Source organism: Frieseomelitta varia, unplaced genomic scaffold (assembly GCF_011392965.1).
Source record: "Frieseomelitta varia isolate USP_RPSP 00005682 unplaced genomic scaffold, Fvar_1.2 scaffold_805, whole genome shotgun sequence".
In the NCBI taxonomy this organism is placed as follows: domain Eukaryota; kingdom Metazoa; phylum Arthropoda; class Insecta; order Hymenoptera; family Apidae; genus Frieseomelitta; species Frieseomelitta varia.
Window position 1 is genome coordinate 387618 of NW_025110596.1, and position 19186 is coordinate 406803.

General features: G+C 35.4%; 1 protein-coding gene across 1 annotated transcript in view; it reads right to left on the bottom strand.

The window, feature by feature from the left end:
* Nucleotides 1–407: 407 nt before the first annotated feature.
* LOC122536161 overlaps nucleotides 408–19186 on the bottom strand; it is a 30299-nt gene continuing 11520 nt past the window's right edge. The window contains exons 2-3 of the mRNA XM_043668304.1: nucleotides 6525–6743; nucleotides 408–5143 (exon numbers count right to left, since the gene is read on the bottom strand). Of these exons, the coding sequence (XP_043524239.1) occupies nucleotides 4809–5143; nucleotides 6525–6743 (554 nt within the window). The 3' untranslated portion in view covers nucleotides 408–4808. The remainder of the gene's footprint in view (nucleotides 5144–6524; nucleotides 6744–19186) is intronic.

A 19186-nucleotide genomic window follows, 5' to 3' on the forward strand; every position in this document is an offset into this window, starting at 1 on the left:
TGCACGACACGTGTTGATGCAAGTATAAGTCATCGTTTCGAATCTTGAGATTATTGAGTTATTGCAGTTGAATTTGGTAAGAATATATTTTAATTTTATACAAAATATAAAAATAATAATATATCAAATTTTACAATTTGTTTTGCTTTGGGGATTACGAGAGAAATGATTGTAGTTATAGAAGATGAGAAACTAATGTTTTTTTATAGAAAGAATCATTTATGGTGATTCACTTGATTACTATTTTATGTCTAACCGAGTTCAAATATATTTCATTCCGTTTGTGGTATTAAAGTCTTACCTTTCAATTGTACACGTAACAACGTGAAGTTGCATAAACATGTGCGACCTAATCGCAATCGATCGAAAGAGGAAAGAACGAGACACGTTAAGTATAGCACAAATTCGAGAAAAGAAATTTTTATTGATAACATATAGTGATGTTCGAATAGGTATAAACAGTATGTATAAAAGTATAAAAAATAAATAATGACGGCGCCGCGACTTTGTAAGACTTAATGAGAGCAAATTCATCGTAATGTGTTCCAATCGCGACCGGGAATACGATTACGATTCCAACGATAATAACACTGCTAGTGATTATAATGGTAATAATAGTAATTGACATTGTACGATAAATTTCTCTAACATCCTTCCACACATTCATATATAAAATTCTTTTCGTCTCCTGCTTTTTATTCGAACCTTTTAATCAAACCGGTTAAAGCTAAACGGCGGAGATCAACGCGACAACGTTATTATAAATAAAACTAGATTCTGCAATACGTAGCTTGCTCACATGTAATAGTCTAATTTTCGAGTATTTTCCACACTTTCCGCATTTATAATTTGTAAATGTGAATCGCAGAATGTATCTAATATTTCTTTTCCTAACGAAACGTTTGATATTTCAAGTATTAAATTCTGTTTCTTTAACAGAAATGACAGCTCTGAAAACGAGAAGACTGAAAATGTTTACGAAATCATTTACGAAAATATTCGAACACTTGCAAAGATCCTTTGATGAATATATCGTGTATTATTTTAATCTTTTATTAAGAATCGTCAGTATTCAAGTTTATCATTCACAAAATTCTACATTTAATGCGGTATATTAATCTTTATGCATTATTTAAGTATCTAGTAACTTTCGTGAATATTTTCAGATAGATCTCAAATTTCACGAATGTAATCGTTTACACTCTGCTGATGAAATTTTAAAACTTTAATTTGTTTAAAATTTTAATTCACGTAGCAAGTTTTTTTTTTTTTTTAAGTTCGAAGTTTTCTCTGCAAGGTGTTTAAATATTTTCATGAGCCACTGTACACTATATATTTCCTCGTCGATGTGTAAATTCGTATTAAATCGCATTCACATTAAGAAAGATGAACAAAACAAAATGCAACGAATTATTTAAAAAAAAAAAATCCTGTCGTGGGTATAATTGTACATAAGTCACTGTCATTTGTATCGAATACGCGGTATCTCTCCTTTCGTGATTCAAATAACAAGCGGGGCGTGCTGTTAATGAAAGAATGCGAATATTTACAAATATTCAGATATTTTCGATTTATGGAGTTTGTGGCTGATCAGTGTGATTCTTTTGTATGGTTCGTTTACCGGAAGCATGCATTTAATAATAAGATTCGTATACTGCGTGAGTAGTACCGCTTACTAATTTATCAACAAAATGCACGATTGTTTAAATATTTTCGGAATCTGTGTTAAACATAGCTTCACAGTTCTTTCAAATTTTGCCAACATAATCATGATAATTGGCCTCTATCACGGTGCTAGTGAAATCTCAAAATACGTAGCTCGCAGAAGACACACGAGTCTCAAAGATTTTTTGTGAGTGTTCGAGCAGTTTCGTGAGATGACATAAGAATCTCTCCTCGTACTTTCCTCGAGGCATGATCGTACGAATGCTTCGCAAACTACTATCGTGACCCCCTTCGCTTAAATTCTTTTTATGGCAGTCAATTCGTAATTTATGTATAATCGTCTGCAATTGTCGGACTTGGAACGATCGCGATTGAGGTCAATCGCGTGTAGTAATATTAGATATTATTCGAACTTCTCGCACACGTGTCTCGTTGATAAATCATTTCAAGTTGTAAAGTGAGTCACATACACACACACACACGCGCGCGCGCGCGCCCTCTTATGCAACGTTCCCATGCAAATACACATAACCCGGGAAAAAAGAGTGTTAAGGAAAAACAAAAAGTAGCAAGGAATTGCGGCTGTAATTGGCTCTGTTCAACTCAGGGCAATTAGCAGAACGGTCGCAACTGAGCTATTGTATCTTCTTTTCTTTTCTTCTTTAAAAGACACCCCTATTTATCTTTAATTATTTTACCTTCACCTTAATTTTTAATTTGGTTAAAATCTGTCTGCGAAACTAAAGGAAACTAGACTTTTAGCATTTTCTCTGTGTCCTCTTTTTTTTTTTTTTTGTCATCCAATTTAAATCAGAAGTAACGTCGAGCAATGCTATAAAATTGAATTAGATTATAAACATTATTGTTCAAAATTTACTATATAATTTGTTATAAATTTACTATGTAATTTTCTCTGTTAAATAAAATTCAGAACGTTATGGGAGTCGATCGGTTTAGCTTCTGGGAGGCACACGTGTATAATTTTAATCAAAAAGTTAAAAAAGAAGACATTCCTTGAAAGATGAAAAAATACTAGATAGTATGTTGTAACGTAGCTAATGATTTTGTAATCAAAATTAGAGAAAGTCATTGATCGAAAATGATCCAAAGAATATAGCAGGATAAAGAAAATCAGTTATTATTAGAGTTTCTGAGAATAATCAAAAGATCAATGTGTGATTCAATAATTAGAATCAGAAATAAACAAAAAATGTAGCGAACATTTTCGTTTAATTTTTCAATCGTACAGTTTCTGAACTTCTCTATACGATCCCTCTCTACTTTTTAACCTCGCTGCGCTCATACAGTTCATAAATACATATATCCCAGTTTTATTATTTTCCCGACAGATGAAAACAAATAATCTTCAACCTGTTAACTTTATCGTCCTTTAATTAAAAACTTCTATTTATGAAATTAAAAGTTAATACGTTTGCTCTCTGCTGATACGCAAGTCGTATTAAAATACTGCGTGTAGATAATTTATTCGTAACAAAAATAACGTTACACACGTAAAAGAATTTAAATCATTTAAATGGCTCGTTTCTTCTGGTTAACAGGTTAATATTTTAGGAGAAGTTCTATTATAAAATTGCAAAGAGAAATTGTATCAGCAATGATATCGTGTTTTTGTCATAATTTTAAGAAATTTCCTACGTTTAAAAAATTTGAGAAACAAGCACGATTGGGTCGAAAATGAAGTTAGAAACTACATGGTAGAAGAGTGTCCTCGAAGGTGTACGAAAATATGGCAGTTTTTGTTTCTTTTTTTTTCTTCTTCTCCTTCTCTTAGCTGGTCACGAGCAAAGTCAGGAGCAAAAATCAGCATGTAGAGACCGTTAGAAAATTGGAAGGATTAGAATGACTCTCGAACTTCGATCATTCACCTGACTAGGCAGTGTTCGGATAAACATTTTGTTTAAAAGTGTCGAAACACACGCGCGATTTGTTCGAATTCTTTGTTCGTCCATCGTCGAACGAAGTCGAGCTTAAATATACACGCGTTATATTCGCATTTCGTTAATCTACCACTTCGTATTTTGTTAAAAAAAAAAAAAAAAATAGTAAAGTTTCTTCGTCAATATCCGCGCAACGGGTTCATTTCAAAAGCACACGCGATAAAAAAATTTATCTCTAGTTCTTTTTAAATTTCAGTTCGCTTCGCGAACATCATCACAGAGAACATTGCTTCGCAGTTGGACCTATGTCGGAGATACACCATGAGATTGCTCATTATCGTTTTTTAGCTTATTGTTAGCTTATTTCTCTTCCGCTGGTATCCTTCTTTTTTTTTTTTTAAACCTTAGAAATCGTTTGCATCGTTTGTCAACTTCCAGTTTTTTTTCGTTCGCTCACTTAGAAACACAGCGTTTCTTTTTTCAAATACATTACAATACGTACAGTCAGAGGTTTCCTACGAACCCGATTTTCATCGATCGTCGTAGAAATTCGAAGCGTCGTCTCCTGTTTACTCGTTTCCCTCGGCGCACTGGATAAAAAAATTCGAAAAAATTGTTTGCTCCACGAACGACAAACTTCATCGTTCTTTCGAATACTCGAACATCTTCGAAATTCGAACGACATATCTATCAAGCTTGTTTCTTCTATCGTAAATAAAAATCTTCTTCGCTCTTTCGAGTATTCCCTCCTAAGAAAATCTTCACGTTTAAGAAACTTCTTCGCCGTAGATAACCTTTGCTCATCTTCCTATCCATTCCACGGCGCACAAGAAATCCAAACAGTACGTCTAATCAATCTCATTCCTCTTCTCGTACCATTGTAATTTGTTTCTTCAGCAAGAGCATCTTCTTCCGAGTATTCGCTCGATACTCGAAATACACCCCGCAGCGAATTGAACCAACGTATTCATCGAGCTCGTCCTGCGTCCCTCCTCGATCCACGATTCATTTCTAACGAACCTTCGGCCGTGGATCGGCAGACGATTGTCAAAGTGACACCCTCCTCCCAGGTTAGAGGGGATGCCAACGAGGAAGCTTCAACAAGTCTATGTATATTTTCTTCGTGCAGTACAGTCCACATCGTGCTGGACAACTTTAACGAACAATTGTCGAGGTTTTTTTTTCCCATCTTGATTTCGAAATCCCGAGATCCCTCCCTGTCGAGGATCTCTCTCGGAGGTAGTCTTAGGCTGGAACCTGGACTACAGGTCTGTGAATCGGCACGGATATCACGTAAATGTCTAATTTCTCTCCGGACGTTTTGTCCACGATTTCACCGTAATTCACGGAATCGTACGACGGCGGTGCAAATAAGTGATACGGCGGGGGCGGTGTTTCTGTCACTGGCCCGTTCAACGCTTCAGTTCGTTGCGCGTAGGGGACAGTCAGTGGCCGTCCACCACGACGGCAACACCACTCTGAACAACTGACGATTAGGAAGAAAGCGACCAAACCTCCGAACGAACCAATGTACCAGACGATCGACCACGGGTCCAGGGGGTTTTGATCGTTTCCGTTCTCTGAAACAAAAAGATATCCACCTGTGAGGACGCGGGAATATCCTACGATTATCGCGATAATCCTCTGCAGTAAAAAAATTAATTTAAGCTAGAGAATTGATGACTGTGAACCTCCAGATTAATACCGTAATAGGTACTGTGATTATATACGGTACTGTTCCATCAAGCTGGAGATTACTAATTTTTGTCCAATAGTAATTTTTTTACAGTATGCCATTTATAATGCAATAAATCACACAAGCCTTTTAGTTACACATTTTCTCGAAAAATTATTTAAAAAATTTTTAAAAACACATTATTCCGTGTTTATGAAATTTCTAACAAAAATTAGAAATTGGTCGTAGTGCTAAAGGATTAGAAAATTAATAACTCTATAATACACAAGGTACTCTGTCCATCACCCGCGAATATTTTTGATAATACTTTTCACAATGGTTAAGTAACTTGCGAACCTTCCGCGAATAAAAAGACAATTTAAAACCCAGAGTAAATAAATGAAACGATGTACGAGGTAATGATTCAAAAGTAATTCACGTGAATTCAAGATACATGTAATATAGAGCCAGGAGAACCAGTTAGTTATTGGTTCGCTCTGCTGACGTCTTTCGTTACGATACCATCTGGAGAGTAGTTTCACAGCCATAAATTCCTTGATAATTCACGCCAAATCAATGCTGAAATTGATTTATCTCAATTACCAGCTGCTTGCACGTAAGGCCTTATGCAAATTGCATTCGAGGATAGACGATCGAAGTCCGGGCTAAATTTGAAAGTGTAAATAACAAGATCGATTATGTATCCCGTGTTAACCTTTTACGATCGCCGTTATTTTAATCATTAATATTCAAATGATTTTTTCCCTTAATAAAAGTCTCGTTAATTTTCTATTCGTACGTAAAAATATTCTAGAAAACTCTCTCAGTATCTCAGTAATTCATTTCCAACGTTAAGAATATCAAATCAGTCGAACCGAAATAAATCGTGATGAATTAAAATGTTGATTATTAAAAAACGAAAAAATTATATTGACCGGAAAGAAGAAAAGAAAAATGAAAGATATCTAAAGAACGTATACGAAGGTTGAATTTCGAGGAGTCAATCGTGCGACGATGGAATAAAAATCGCGAATAAATAATTTCGCGAAACGATCAGTAACGTGTCCAGAATCGACAAAACGGATCTTTGTGCGTAACGCAACGAACGCATTACAAATTCTTCGTGGCATCATTTTCGTTAGAATCGTGACTCCTTTTTTCATCGCCAGTGGATAAAATATCAGAATTGCGGCAAGTTAAAAGTGAAAAATCCTCGCGAGGGAATAATTTTCAATTGGCGAGGGTTTTCAGTTAAATTAAACGAAATATCATGTCATTGATCTTACGAGAATTCGAGTCTTTCCCTTTGTTCTGCATGGTTTCTTCCTTCTCGTTCGACTCGGACTCGAATTCGATCACGTAGACCGTTTGCTCGTTGTCGCGTTCGTCGTTTGTCGAATCGGCCGGGTGTTGGTGGTGGTTGTTGTTAACTTTATGAATCACCTCGTTGCTCTCCAATCGTGGCTGAACGTGGCCAGTGATATCGTAACTCGGCGCTCCATGAACTGCAATAAGATAACACGTACACGAATTTAACAAATGCACACATGGCGCAAACGGCGAGAGGTTAACAATGGAAAAATTAAAATTAACTGCCGGAGCTGTGGCGAACGCCTTCGTAATGTGTAACTCGAAACAATTGGGAATTGTAGTAGTGAAGTATCTAGACGAGTCTTTCCAATTTCCAATTAGGATTTTTATTGGACTATTATTGAGTTCAATTTTATTCGAAAAGTTTTATCAAGTTTTATTTAAAGAGATAAAACTGACGTTTTAGGAAATTTAGTTTACTTAAATTGTTGATTATTTGGTGAAATTATTTTGTTATTTCGTTTAAACTCAAGTTTAATTTTATTAGTTTTATTTAAAGGAATTATATATGAATGGAAATCAATTTTTGAATATTTCTGAAATACCTATAATACTATGTTTTAATGTTAATGTCAAAATAAAAATATCATTCCCAAAGTGTTACAAATTGCAAATGCGTTTTGAAATTTTTTATTCGAAATGACAAATCGTTTTTAATCTTAAATTTCTTCCATAAATAATCGAATTACGCTTTCAGAAAGCGAAAGATCGTGTAAATTTCTTATTGTGCAACTTTCTTCGTTCGTTTCTTCGGTTCAACCGCACAATATGAGACAATGTTACATACATAACACATATGCATATTATGCTACGCAAAACATACGTAAAACGTGTTATTAACATAAAATAAAATTCCGTAGCGTCATTCGTCAAGAATCGAATTATGTTATTTTGTCGGAGAAGAGAAACATTTGATAAAAAAAGGTATTGATTGACTAGTATGTCGAAAGGAAAAAGAGTGTTTCACGTGTACACGTTGCTAGTGGGGGACATTATGTCAATCAAGACATGAATGTCATCTCGACTGACAAATACGTTATCTCTATCTTGTCATCTGAAAATATTCCCTAAGATCGTAGGATCAAACGCGATTCCAAATCATGTAATTCCAATTCACGTGGCCGAAATTTTTGAACGTTCAAGACGTTCTCACAATACTCTATCATAGTTCTATGTTAATATTTGTCTTTTCTCATAGTAATAGTACGTTCCTCAAATTCTTCTAGCACTTGATCGAATGTAGTCTTAAGGCTCGATTGATTTTGATAAATTTCATCAGTTTTCTTTTTTTCTTCTTCGAGTTTTAACCGAGAAGAAACTTTTGTATTTCGTATAATTAGTGAGAATGCCACTGATCATTATATCGTGTAAATATTTGTACGTGCCCAAAAAGGAAATTAAAATTTCGCGTTCACGCTGTTTTTTCGATGCATATTTCTCGTGATAATCTTATCTGTATGTTAGATCTTAAAATTAAACGTAAAAAAAGAATTTCACATAAAATTTAACATTAAAGTAAACTAATTTTATAAAATAAAACATTTTATATTACATTAAAGTAAACTATTATATAAAATAAAACATTTCATTCGGAATATTTCGTTTTTATCATATTTCAGAATATCTCGGGTGAAGTATTTTTTTATAGCCAGACTACGATGTTTGTGCAAACTCATACTTTATATAAATACAATTGAAAGAAATGGAACGCGAGCAGAGATTTATTTCACGTAAAGTATTATAGTCTGCGTATCGCACGAGGTGTGTTCTCTGCTTTTGTGCATTTTTAAATCTTTTGCAAATGCATAAAAATTCACGATCTGCTTGTGACATTTAGAGCATGAAGTATGAAATGTTATCTCTTTAATTGTACTCGTAAAAAATATTAATTTGCATAAATGTTCGTGGTCTACTAATTATCTATCTACAGTTAGATACGTTACGGGTTAATAAACCTTCGCGTATTTTTGCACAGGCTGAAAAATGTTTCACAAGTACATGAACATTCGCAGTCTGATAAGCAGAATTAAATTGATGTGATAAAAATAAATAGATGTACGCTTGTACAAAATTATCTGGATAACAATAACAATTCATGTCAATTTTATTAAGTCCAAAATCATGAAGAACACCTGAGTTTAAAAAAAAAAAAGATTGTCGATTACTTGAAATACCCGATACGTTGCAATTATTTTTAACAAACCACTCTGGGAAGTAGAAGACAACAGCCATTAGGCGTTAATCTTTCAAAAATTCACTTTCAGTGATTTTTGAAAAAAAAAAAAAAAAAAACAATCATGTCAATATCAGTTAATATGAAAGCAAGACACACGTGAGACTGCATCCAATTACTTCTCCAATGTGAATGAAACAAAGTCACGGCATCGTTACGAAACCTAATTTCGTTCAAGAGGCTTGCGCACAATTGATCAGAAAAGCATACGATATTACGTTAAGCATACGATATTGTAATATTGCAAATTTAAATGCAAGATTCCATGTGCGTGACAATCAGTGATAAGAATGAATGAAAAGATAAGAGTTAAAATGACCAATTTATAATTTTTTCAGAATAATGTGTTTTGTGTTTTTTCGGAGATTCGAATGACTTTTGTAAAATACACGAATAAAAAGTTCGTGTCCATTATCGTATTATAAGCCTTTTCCTATCCCTTGCATTCTAATTACTATGACTCAATTTTTATACTTTAGTCCTCGGTAGTTCTAAGCGTTAATCACTTGCGCTGGCAACTGATTGCGGACCATAACGAGTGACCAAACCGTACACAATAATTCGCTTTCTTTTTGAACTCGTCGGTATGACATCACCGGATAGAAATTATTGAGAAGTGATAAATTTATTATTTGTTTTGGCTATTTTGTTTTATTTAAATATACTTAAATATACTTAGAATAATATACTTACAATTTTGAAACAAAAAATTCTCGACGTTGCGTGACACGTCATTCCAGCGCAAGAAGTTGAAAAAGCATTTGCGTCAGAATCGGTAAAAGAAATTCAAGACGTCAAAACGAAAAAACAAAAAAGAAATAGATATCTGTCAATTCAATAATAAAATATTGAAATTAGAAAATTCTTTGTTGAAATACAATAAATTCATCTCGCGGTAATATTTTCTTTTCCACTGATTGTCACGTATATATTCGATACTTAATTCTCATTGTTTTAATGATTATTTTATTCATCGTACGTAACACCTACTCGATAATTTCGTGATCAACGTGTAACCACAATTCGAGAAGAATCGGAAAGTCACGAGAGACAAAGGGAAAAGACGGCACGTTCCGCTTTGTGAGCAGAAATCAGTAATTCACGTCTATCGTGACACGATTATCTACTATTAATTGTCACGTCGTTGATAAACGACGTGCCGCTATTAGACGATTCGATTCTATGTACTCAACGTTCACCTGGCAGGAACACAGTTCGAACGATATCGATTCAGGGACCCACTTTGAGATTATACAGAGGTAGCACGAGTTCTAGGTATGACATAGCTATCTGGTATTCTCGTGACTCTTCAATACTCGACGGTACGCAATTAAAACAAACGGCAAAATCACGGTCTCGAGACAACTTTTTAATCAGCTTCTAATGGATTGCTTTACGAAACATCGTTTTACAAGATTTAGATAATTGGATCGTCTCATTTTTACTTCGGAATATTATTTATTGTCGATTGACTGTTGGCGCTGTTCAATATTAAATTAAATTAATTTTCAAGAACATGTATAAGTACTAGGATTACTGCATTTACTCGTTTATTAGAAAACTCTAAGTTGAGGATGATCAACTTGAACAATAACTTACAGATACTCCAATCGATCATTACTTATTCGATCAAAAGTAAGCACATACATACTCATATTTTCGAGTATATTACAATATTCCTTTAACAGGTAAATTAACAATAAATAATGGATAATTTAACACGTTAATTGGAGGTGAAAACGTCCAGTGATTTAGTTGACCAACGAAACAGGATTCAGTGGATTTCTCCTCACATTGTAACGACACAGCTGCGTCCCTCTGTGCATTTCTCTCTCCCCCCCTCCCCATCGTGTGTGTATGTCGATAAAAGTGTCCAATGGCTAGCAGAATTCCTGGCCAATAAAAATACCGGTCCACACTCGATTTTCCCCTTTTTTCTTCCGTCTGTATTTTTTCTCACGACGGACAAAGGCGAGGCTTATGTAACTTTCATTTGTGCCAACGTCGATATATCCAGAGAAGCCCGGCCCCGCAGGATTTTCCATATTCAGGCTGCCTCATTCCCTTCGAGGGAAAAACGGCGTACGTGATCCACGAAACGTCCAACGTTTCAGCGCTTGTAATCGCTTATTCTTTTTCTCCACTTAACGCGAAACGATTCCCACCGAACGATTCTCTCTCGCGTATACTCCGCGACGATGCAGTCTTAATCACCGGTGACCTTCGGGAATACGATTACCGAAGAAGGCCTGACGAGAAATTGGCGAGGACTCGGCATCGTCCCCGATATATACCCATCAGGCAAATTGAACATCTTACCCGGAGAAGATTTTTACCTCTTCCCGGCGTCTATCCTCTGATTTTCTTCCTCCACTTTTTCCCTTGAGCTTCTTCCACTCTTATTTTATTTTTGCAGCTGCAGCTACTGCCAATCATATTCATTACATAATGCGATCCGAGCTGATTGGAGTACGTCTTCTCGTCAGTTTTTCTCTCTTTCGACGTTCCTTCACGTGGGTGAAATTTTGAATTTCGTTTCGGTATCACTTTTCGAGAGAATGTTGAAGCATTCAGCGAGTCGGCGTGCTGTGTGTTTTAATAAAAACGTATGACTTTGTTATTTCACGAAGACAGAATTATATACACATGCTCGAGATAGTATAGATAAGCGACAACAGTGTTGCGTGGTTGAAAATAATTAATAAGGTGCTTGTTCAGATTTTAGCGTGCCGAACGATCGTGGGCGTGTCTTCGTATCGATCGAAAATAGAACAGAATGGTGGATTCTTTTGTTAGAAAGGTTGGAAAATCCTCGGCTAAAGTTATACGTCGAGAAACAGACGCGTGAAAATATTTTCCAGTGAAAACCGGCGTTCAACATTTCGCGCGAGTGTAATTTTTTAACGAAGAATATTGCCTGATTACATTTCTTCTCGTTATTACTACAAACATATACCGAAAAAGTAGCTTTCTCTTTGACAAAAAAATTATTCTACGAATTTCTACAAACGAATGTCGCATTTGCGAAATTTGCATTATCGCATTATGCACGATATATACGGAGTGTGCTCGAGTCTCAGCAATCTGACATATGTAAATAATTCCGTTGCAAAAAACAGATGGAATTTTTTTTAGACAGTTTTACGATCAAGATGAGTTACAATTGTTTTTGAGAAAAAGAACGAAACCAACATGGTAATGTGACATGGTAATTTCGATGGTCTCTGCGCGGTTTACTCGCAATTTAGATAATTGACTCTCGCTTGCCGATGCTTATCCTGCCCGGGTAATTGCGAATGTAATTAATACAATAACGGTGTTAAACCATTGAACGCGCTGTTACGCGCCAATTTGCCTCTCGTTAACGTCGGCGTTGGCCGCAAATGAAGTTTTAAATTCAAGATGGAAGACGGCACAGTCGATTCGAATTTTCTTGAACGCGGCAACCAAACCAATTACAATATTACGACGTATTTTGCACAGTGCTGTAGGGGAGACATTTTTTCCTCTTACTTCTTGATTAGTCTTTTCATTTATGAGTATCCCCTCCTCTCATAAACCCCCATCCCCATTTCTCTTTCTTAGGTTAGCGAAATAATCACACGACTCGATAAATTAATTTCAAAGCAAAATTCTATAACTCTGTTTTTAACTCCTCTTTCTTTTGGTCTCTCCCGCCATTGCCAATATTATTTTCGCGTATTCCCAGGGGAATTGAGAACCGCTGTTTGAGGAGATAAGCGGCAGGGAAGAATTACGTATGTAATTTTACAGAAAAAACAAAATCACAATCGATAAGAGCAATTGAATAGAGATGTAGTATATGTTTTTTCAAACTTCGTCTGTTCGCAATTGTATCTCCGATTTCGTAAAAAAATGTTTCTATTCCTGTTGATAAACGACGTGGTGTCTGTGAAGAAAAGGATGAAATATAAAATAGCTCTGTTCCTTCCGAGATGAATGACGATAATGATAATTTTTAACAGCAATAAGAGAAACAAAAGAGATATTGAAAGCAGAAAAAAAGGGAGATAGGACAAAAAAATAAAGAAAAGACCTTGGTTCACTGATCTCTTCCTATTCTTCTTATCTTGTATTTACGCCAGATTGTATATCACGGACGAATGCACTGGCAAAAACAAGAGGCTTATTAGAAAATAAAATTTATAATTTAAAACGAGAAAGTGAGAAATGACGGCAGGCGTATAAAAAACGGTAAACGGCGTTTGTTTGCGCAAAATGATATATAATTTGTTTCGAGAACAAACATTGTGATATTTTTGGTACGATACACATTTTTTAATTACATACACTAATATTCTCTATACTAGAATAGTGTGTTAGACCATTCTGTGTATCAAAGTTTGAATCGTGCATACTTCATTTCAAATCACACCACTCTGAGATTTCTTGTATTACCATTGACATCAGCGAGATCTAAAAAAATATTTCTACGATGTATAATAAGCGAATAAATGCTTGCTCGTAAATTCAACTAATCGCCTCATGAAAAATTATATATTTTTTTTTTTTCGGTAGTATAGGATTTAAAAAGATACATTTTTTATATTTTGAGATCCGTTATCACGATGTTTTTCAGATCAAATTTTAATTTGACTAACAATTGTCATGTTCATTCACGTGACAATTTGCCGTTTTATTTATATTATATCTTATCTTTTCTGCGAGAATGAAGATTTACGTTTACTCGGTTGCGACCTCTTCTTTCACGAGCAAAGAAAAATCACGTCAATCCCTCGCCATTACCGCTTTTGAAAACTTTATCTCCTTCACAGATCCTATCTATATATATATACACATCACACACAATGAGTGAAATAATAATTTCCGAAAATGCGTTCCAAATTGAACGCGATCCGTGAGAATCGTGCGAATCGAGTTGCCAATTTTCGCGCGAACTTTTCATTGTTGTCGCCACGAGGAATAATGACACTTGGCTTAGTCCTGGGTTATTCCCGACCAGCACAATAGCATAGAAAACGCAAAAGGGATCGCCCGAGAGATACTTGCTCCTATATCCCGTTATTTATACAGCGCTGCGTAACAATGCCATTTTTCTATCACTTTAAAACGAGCGGCGACCCACTTCGTAATGCGTTTGTTTCATAGTTGTTAAGAAATAGCGTGGCCCGTGGCCCCTGTTACTTTGCTTCTATATCTCAGTAGATAAACTTTTCACCGAAAAGTTCTTTCGCGAACTTTGCCACGGAAGTGTGCTTTAAAGTCTTCTCGTTCCGGCATGCACGTGAAATAGGTCCGGTTTTGTTGCGCTAGAAACTTTCTATCTATGGTTGTTACGAGGAGATGTTAAGTACGATGCATTGTTTATAGATTGATCAGAATCACAGAACTCGCGACAACTGGGTAGCTTTTTATACATCTTTTGCTGCATGTTCTATTTGTAAAATGTATGATATATATAAAATATAATATATAATAATAATATATATAAAATGGAATAATATATATATATAAAATATAATATATAATAAAGTAATATATAAGTAGTTGTCTTCTGTCAGAGAATGAAAAATTGAACCGCGTTACATATAAAAAAGAAAAGAAAAAAAGGTACAATTCTTTGTGCTTTTCTATCTTTCTGTCATTTGAGAGGGGCATAATACGAATATCCTGTAATTAACAGGATAAACAGTTTGCAATTAGTCAGAATCTTATAGAACTATCAGCGCTGTGGTAATTAGCTACCACGGCGAAGGCCCAGGTTCGAATCCTGGCTATAGTGTTTCTCTCCTGTTCTGTAACGGAAGTATTCAATGAAGGAATGGAAGAACGAGTTTGTAGAGGGGACCTTCCTTCCTCTCTTCTTCACTCCTCTACATGATGAATCCAGCATTACCGAGAGGCCCAATCCGACGACAACAAAAATCTGGGATAAACTGACTTTGGATCCAGTTGGCGAAGAATGCAAGAAGCAATGATGATGGTATATAACGGCGATACTTTCCTAAAAGTTGCCAGCCTGCCATTAAGGGAGTAGGATAAGCAGTACAAATTATTACGAAGAAAATGTGCTGCTGTTGGAGGAGAAGGAAAAAGTCTTCAAAAAAGCATGTGGAAAGTTAAATTCCGCGGAGGACGATGTTATTTCGCTGAGCAGCTTACCACAACTGCCCGAAGAGGAATTAGTCAGAATCTTCTCAGTGGCTAGCTACAATTCCAATTTGCAGAAGGTTAAAACAAATTCGATTGGCAATCGCGATTGCATCGCGCATCAATCTGACTCGCATTAGTCAGCAAGTTAGTTATCTGAATGCAAATGAATCTAACGACAAACCAGTTGTGTCTATCGGTGTAGTTTCTTGGCAGTGATGTATGTATGTACATCGACGACTGTGAAAGTTGCGCAACGTATTGTCGACTGATCGTGGAAATCCTCGTTGACTCCATTGTGTTGCACTATTCCTAGACGGATCGCGAATCGACCTGTAGCAAGCAAGTGCCTGCGTTAATCACCCAGACTTCGGTTTACTACACGTGACCGCGTCATCTGATAAAATTTCATTCGCCACTGCGACAAACAGTAGTCACGTTTGAGAATCTCGAGATCTGCTGGTGAACACATTCGAATGAAAGTTTCTACGCATGGAGTGACAAACGGAAATTTCATTTTTTTCTTTTCTTTTTCTCGTCTTTTCGATAATTTCTCAAAGATAGAAATTTAACGCGCAAGACGATTTTCATTAACGAGATAAAACAGTTAAATTAATCATTAGAGGGGAAGTAATTGAGAAATAATTACAATTAGTATAAACACAGAGACAGAGTAGCAGATATTATCTTACAATTGAAATCCCCTTGTATTTAGGGGATAATTTCTATGGTGATATTCTAATAAAGGTTCTAGTTATCACAGCACATAATTCCAATAACGACATTATTCGTATTATTTACAACAATATTAGTATCATGATATTCAAAATCTATTACTGTATTATTATATTATATTATATTTTATTATAGTCTATTATATATAGATTTTTAAATTATATTATCTTATTATATTCTATTACAGATAGAACATAATACAATCAATAATAGAATATTATTACATAATAATAGAATCTATAATTTACACTCTATAATAGAATGTATATTCTACACTCTGACATATTCTTCACATCTTCACGTCTCTCGCGTGTTTATGATATTCGTGAAATCAAAAGCTGCGAAATGAACAAGGAATTAATAAGCCAAGAATTCATTAAAAAGCAATTAAATAAATAAATCCACTGTTCGAGAAGCCTCGTAACTTTCGTCCTCCGAAAAATCCATCCTCCCCTTACAACAGCTAACATTCTCAAATCAAGTCGACGAACAAACAGTCGTGTCGATAATCGCGAAGTGAAATTTTCAATAGTGAAATTCGGTTAACGATTCGATCACTATCGCGCGTCGGTCGTGTTTATCGCCAGAGATTAAAAAGTAATATGTTTTCGAGAGATAAAACGCGATTTTCACGGCGAAATTATTTTCGGACGATCGATAAAATATATTTGAAATTCACCTTTTCTCTTTCTCTGTCTCTCTCTCTCTCTCTCTCTCTCTCTCTCTCTCTTTCTCTCTGTTCTTACGTAAAGTAAGAATTAAAACAATTCCACGATCTTTGGCAGATGGCCAACGATCTGTAGAACCGCCCGTATACGCCTGTCGAGCGTAGAGTAGACGCGCAGATTCAAATCTTTACGATTCGTTTCGTGAATGATGGAGTACTAAAGTACTAACCAGATAAAAAGAACAGACACGTGCAATTAAGACAATTACGATGCCGGTTTATGGCTGGGATCGGATGTGATACGTTGTACCATGTTATAGCCGTGCATTTGATATTATATAATCGTTCACGTAATATGCATTTGATAATGCATTGGTAATTACATAGTGCTCTTGGTGGTATGTCATGCACGGAGGTTCATACAATGTACATGTTTCGAATTCATTGAGTTACTCATTTTTATGTCTGTTTTCCTTTTCTTTTGACGACGCCGATAATAGCGATAATTTCTAAATAATTTTTAACATCAATTTGAAAGAAAGGGATTTATAAGAATTATACGATAACATAATTGTGACTGTGTATGTATTTTTATGGAGATATATATTTGGAACGTACGTTTCTACCAATGTGGCGTTTCTTATAATTTATAAGTTGAAAGTTTACAGTTTCCAGTTGTGGATATGAAGGTGGTACATGAAAACGAAGGTAAACCTTCATTGGTTAATAATTAAACAATCTACTCGGATCTTTCAGAATTTTCAAAATTTTGTCCTGCAGAAAGGTGCAAAAATAATGAGATAAATCGATACTTTATTATCGATTAGAAATTGCGTTCTTCTGATATAAAATTCTTTCACATCCGCGTAAAAGAAGTTTAGGTTACAAGGGATGGTTATTAACTCCCCCCCCCCCCCCCCCCGATTATTTCACTCGGGAAATTTTTTTTCCGAGTATATTTTCGACAAATATGGATCAGTGTGTAACATGCACTATCTCGATCTCGTTCACGCGGCCGACTTTGAAACAAACGTCGAAGGGTCATCCTTTGGCGCCACAGCATCATCATCCGGCGAAAGTCTAGTGCGGGCTCTTGTATCCGTCCGCGTGTACGGGAACAATGGCTGTACACTTCAGGCCAGATAACAATACTTCCGATAATAATACACGACGAACGTGAAAGTTGGTCGGTGGCCAAGTTTCATCGAACTGGACTCGGCCTCAAAAACAAAAGAATTCGTTAGAAGGTCTTCCTCTCGAACAAAGATTCGAGATAATTGTATAGTTTTTTTTTTTTTTTTTTGAAAAAGAAGAAAAAGAAGACATTTTTTTTATTTCGAATGCCTCGTGATTTCGTCGACAAATATAAATTTTGTACACTCTACGAAAAATCATTGATATCTTTAAAAACACATCTTATGAAATTGATCATTTTAATCGCTCTAGCAGTATCGAAGATATCCTTATTTGTCTAAGAAAAAAAAATTTCGTATTATCACTAAATATTTGCATGACATGAATTGTAAATGAAATCAATTTAAATTACATTAAATTAAACTGAATTAAATATTACTTATACAAGATACATAATGTTAGATATTGCTTTGAAATACGTTAACCAATCCACGTTTATAGGCACTACGTGTTTCTATTTTATTCTGTACATCACTTGGTAGTCTTGTTCTATGCGTAAGTACATCCGGAACCTCATGGTCACGCGCAACATCGAGACGTTGTATCGTCTGCGCATCTTTTCACAAAGAGCACCGGAGTCTGTTACTGGAGATTGAATGATCTTATTTTTAAACCACTCCTTTAACACGCAGACAGTGTTTGTCCAGTGATGTTCAGCCTTATAAATAGAAAGGCTTATTCAAGATTTATTAAACGAACGACTTTTGCATAAAAAGGAGACAGTTATTTGACATGGCAAATGTAACGTCGTATCGAATCCAACCAACTACGTATAACGGTTTCTTAGGCCTGTTATATCGTTACACACGTGTGAAGCATTTATAAATCCATCACAGAAAGTTCAAGCCTCCAATTTCCTACAACATTTACATTCTTCGTCACGATGGCGTCATGTCACAAAGTCCAAAGAATCTTCATTCTTCGAAGATGAAACCTCTTGCAGAAGTACACATCGTTGAAAAAAAAACATCTCGTATTGCGTAATAAAGAACAATCAGGAACGAAGATACAATGTCACTGTCGTCTTTATAATGAACTGAACGTCGCATAGAAGAAGATCAGAATATTTTCATACACGCCATAGTGTGTATGTATGGTATAAAAAAAATTGAAAAGAAAAAAAAAAATTCAATTCAGAACGATCATTCTTACCCGTTTATATTTAACCACTTGCGCTGGCAACCGATTGCGGACCATAACGAGTGACCAAGCCCGTGCACAATAATTCGTCGCTTTCTTTTCGAACTCGTCGGTATCGTATGACATCACTGGATAGAAATGATTGAGAAGTAATAAATTTATTATTTGCTTTGCCTGGGTTATACTTAAATATACTTAAAATTGAGAAAATATTGCAATTTTGGAACAAAAAGTTCTCGACGCGCGGCACATCATTCCAGCGCAAGAGATATAATAAATTTAAAAAATCGAGGTTATTGTCAAGTGAGAAATAAACTTTCCAATAAATTTAAATGTATAATTTATACATTAAGTGTACAATGCGTGGGTGCCCCTGACCGGACAGTATATGCAACAGAAGCTGCAACTAGAACGGGATTTTAAAACCCAATTACGTTTCACAATGCTCTCTGTGTACTGCACAACAATAAAAAAAA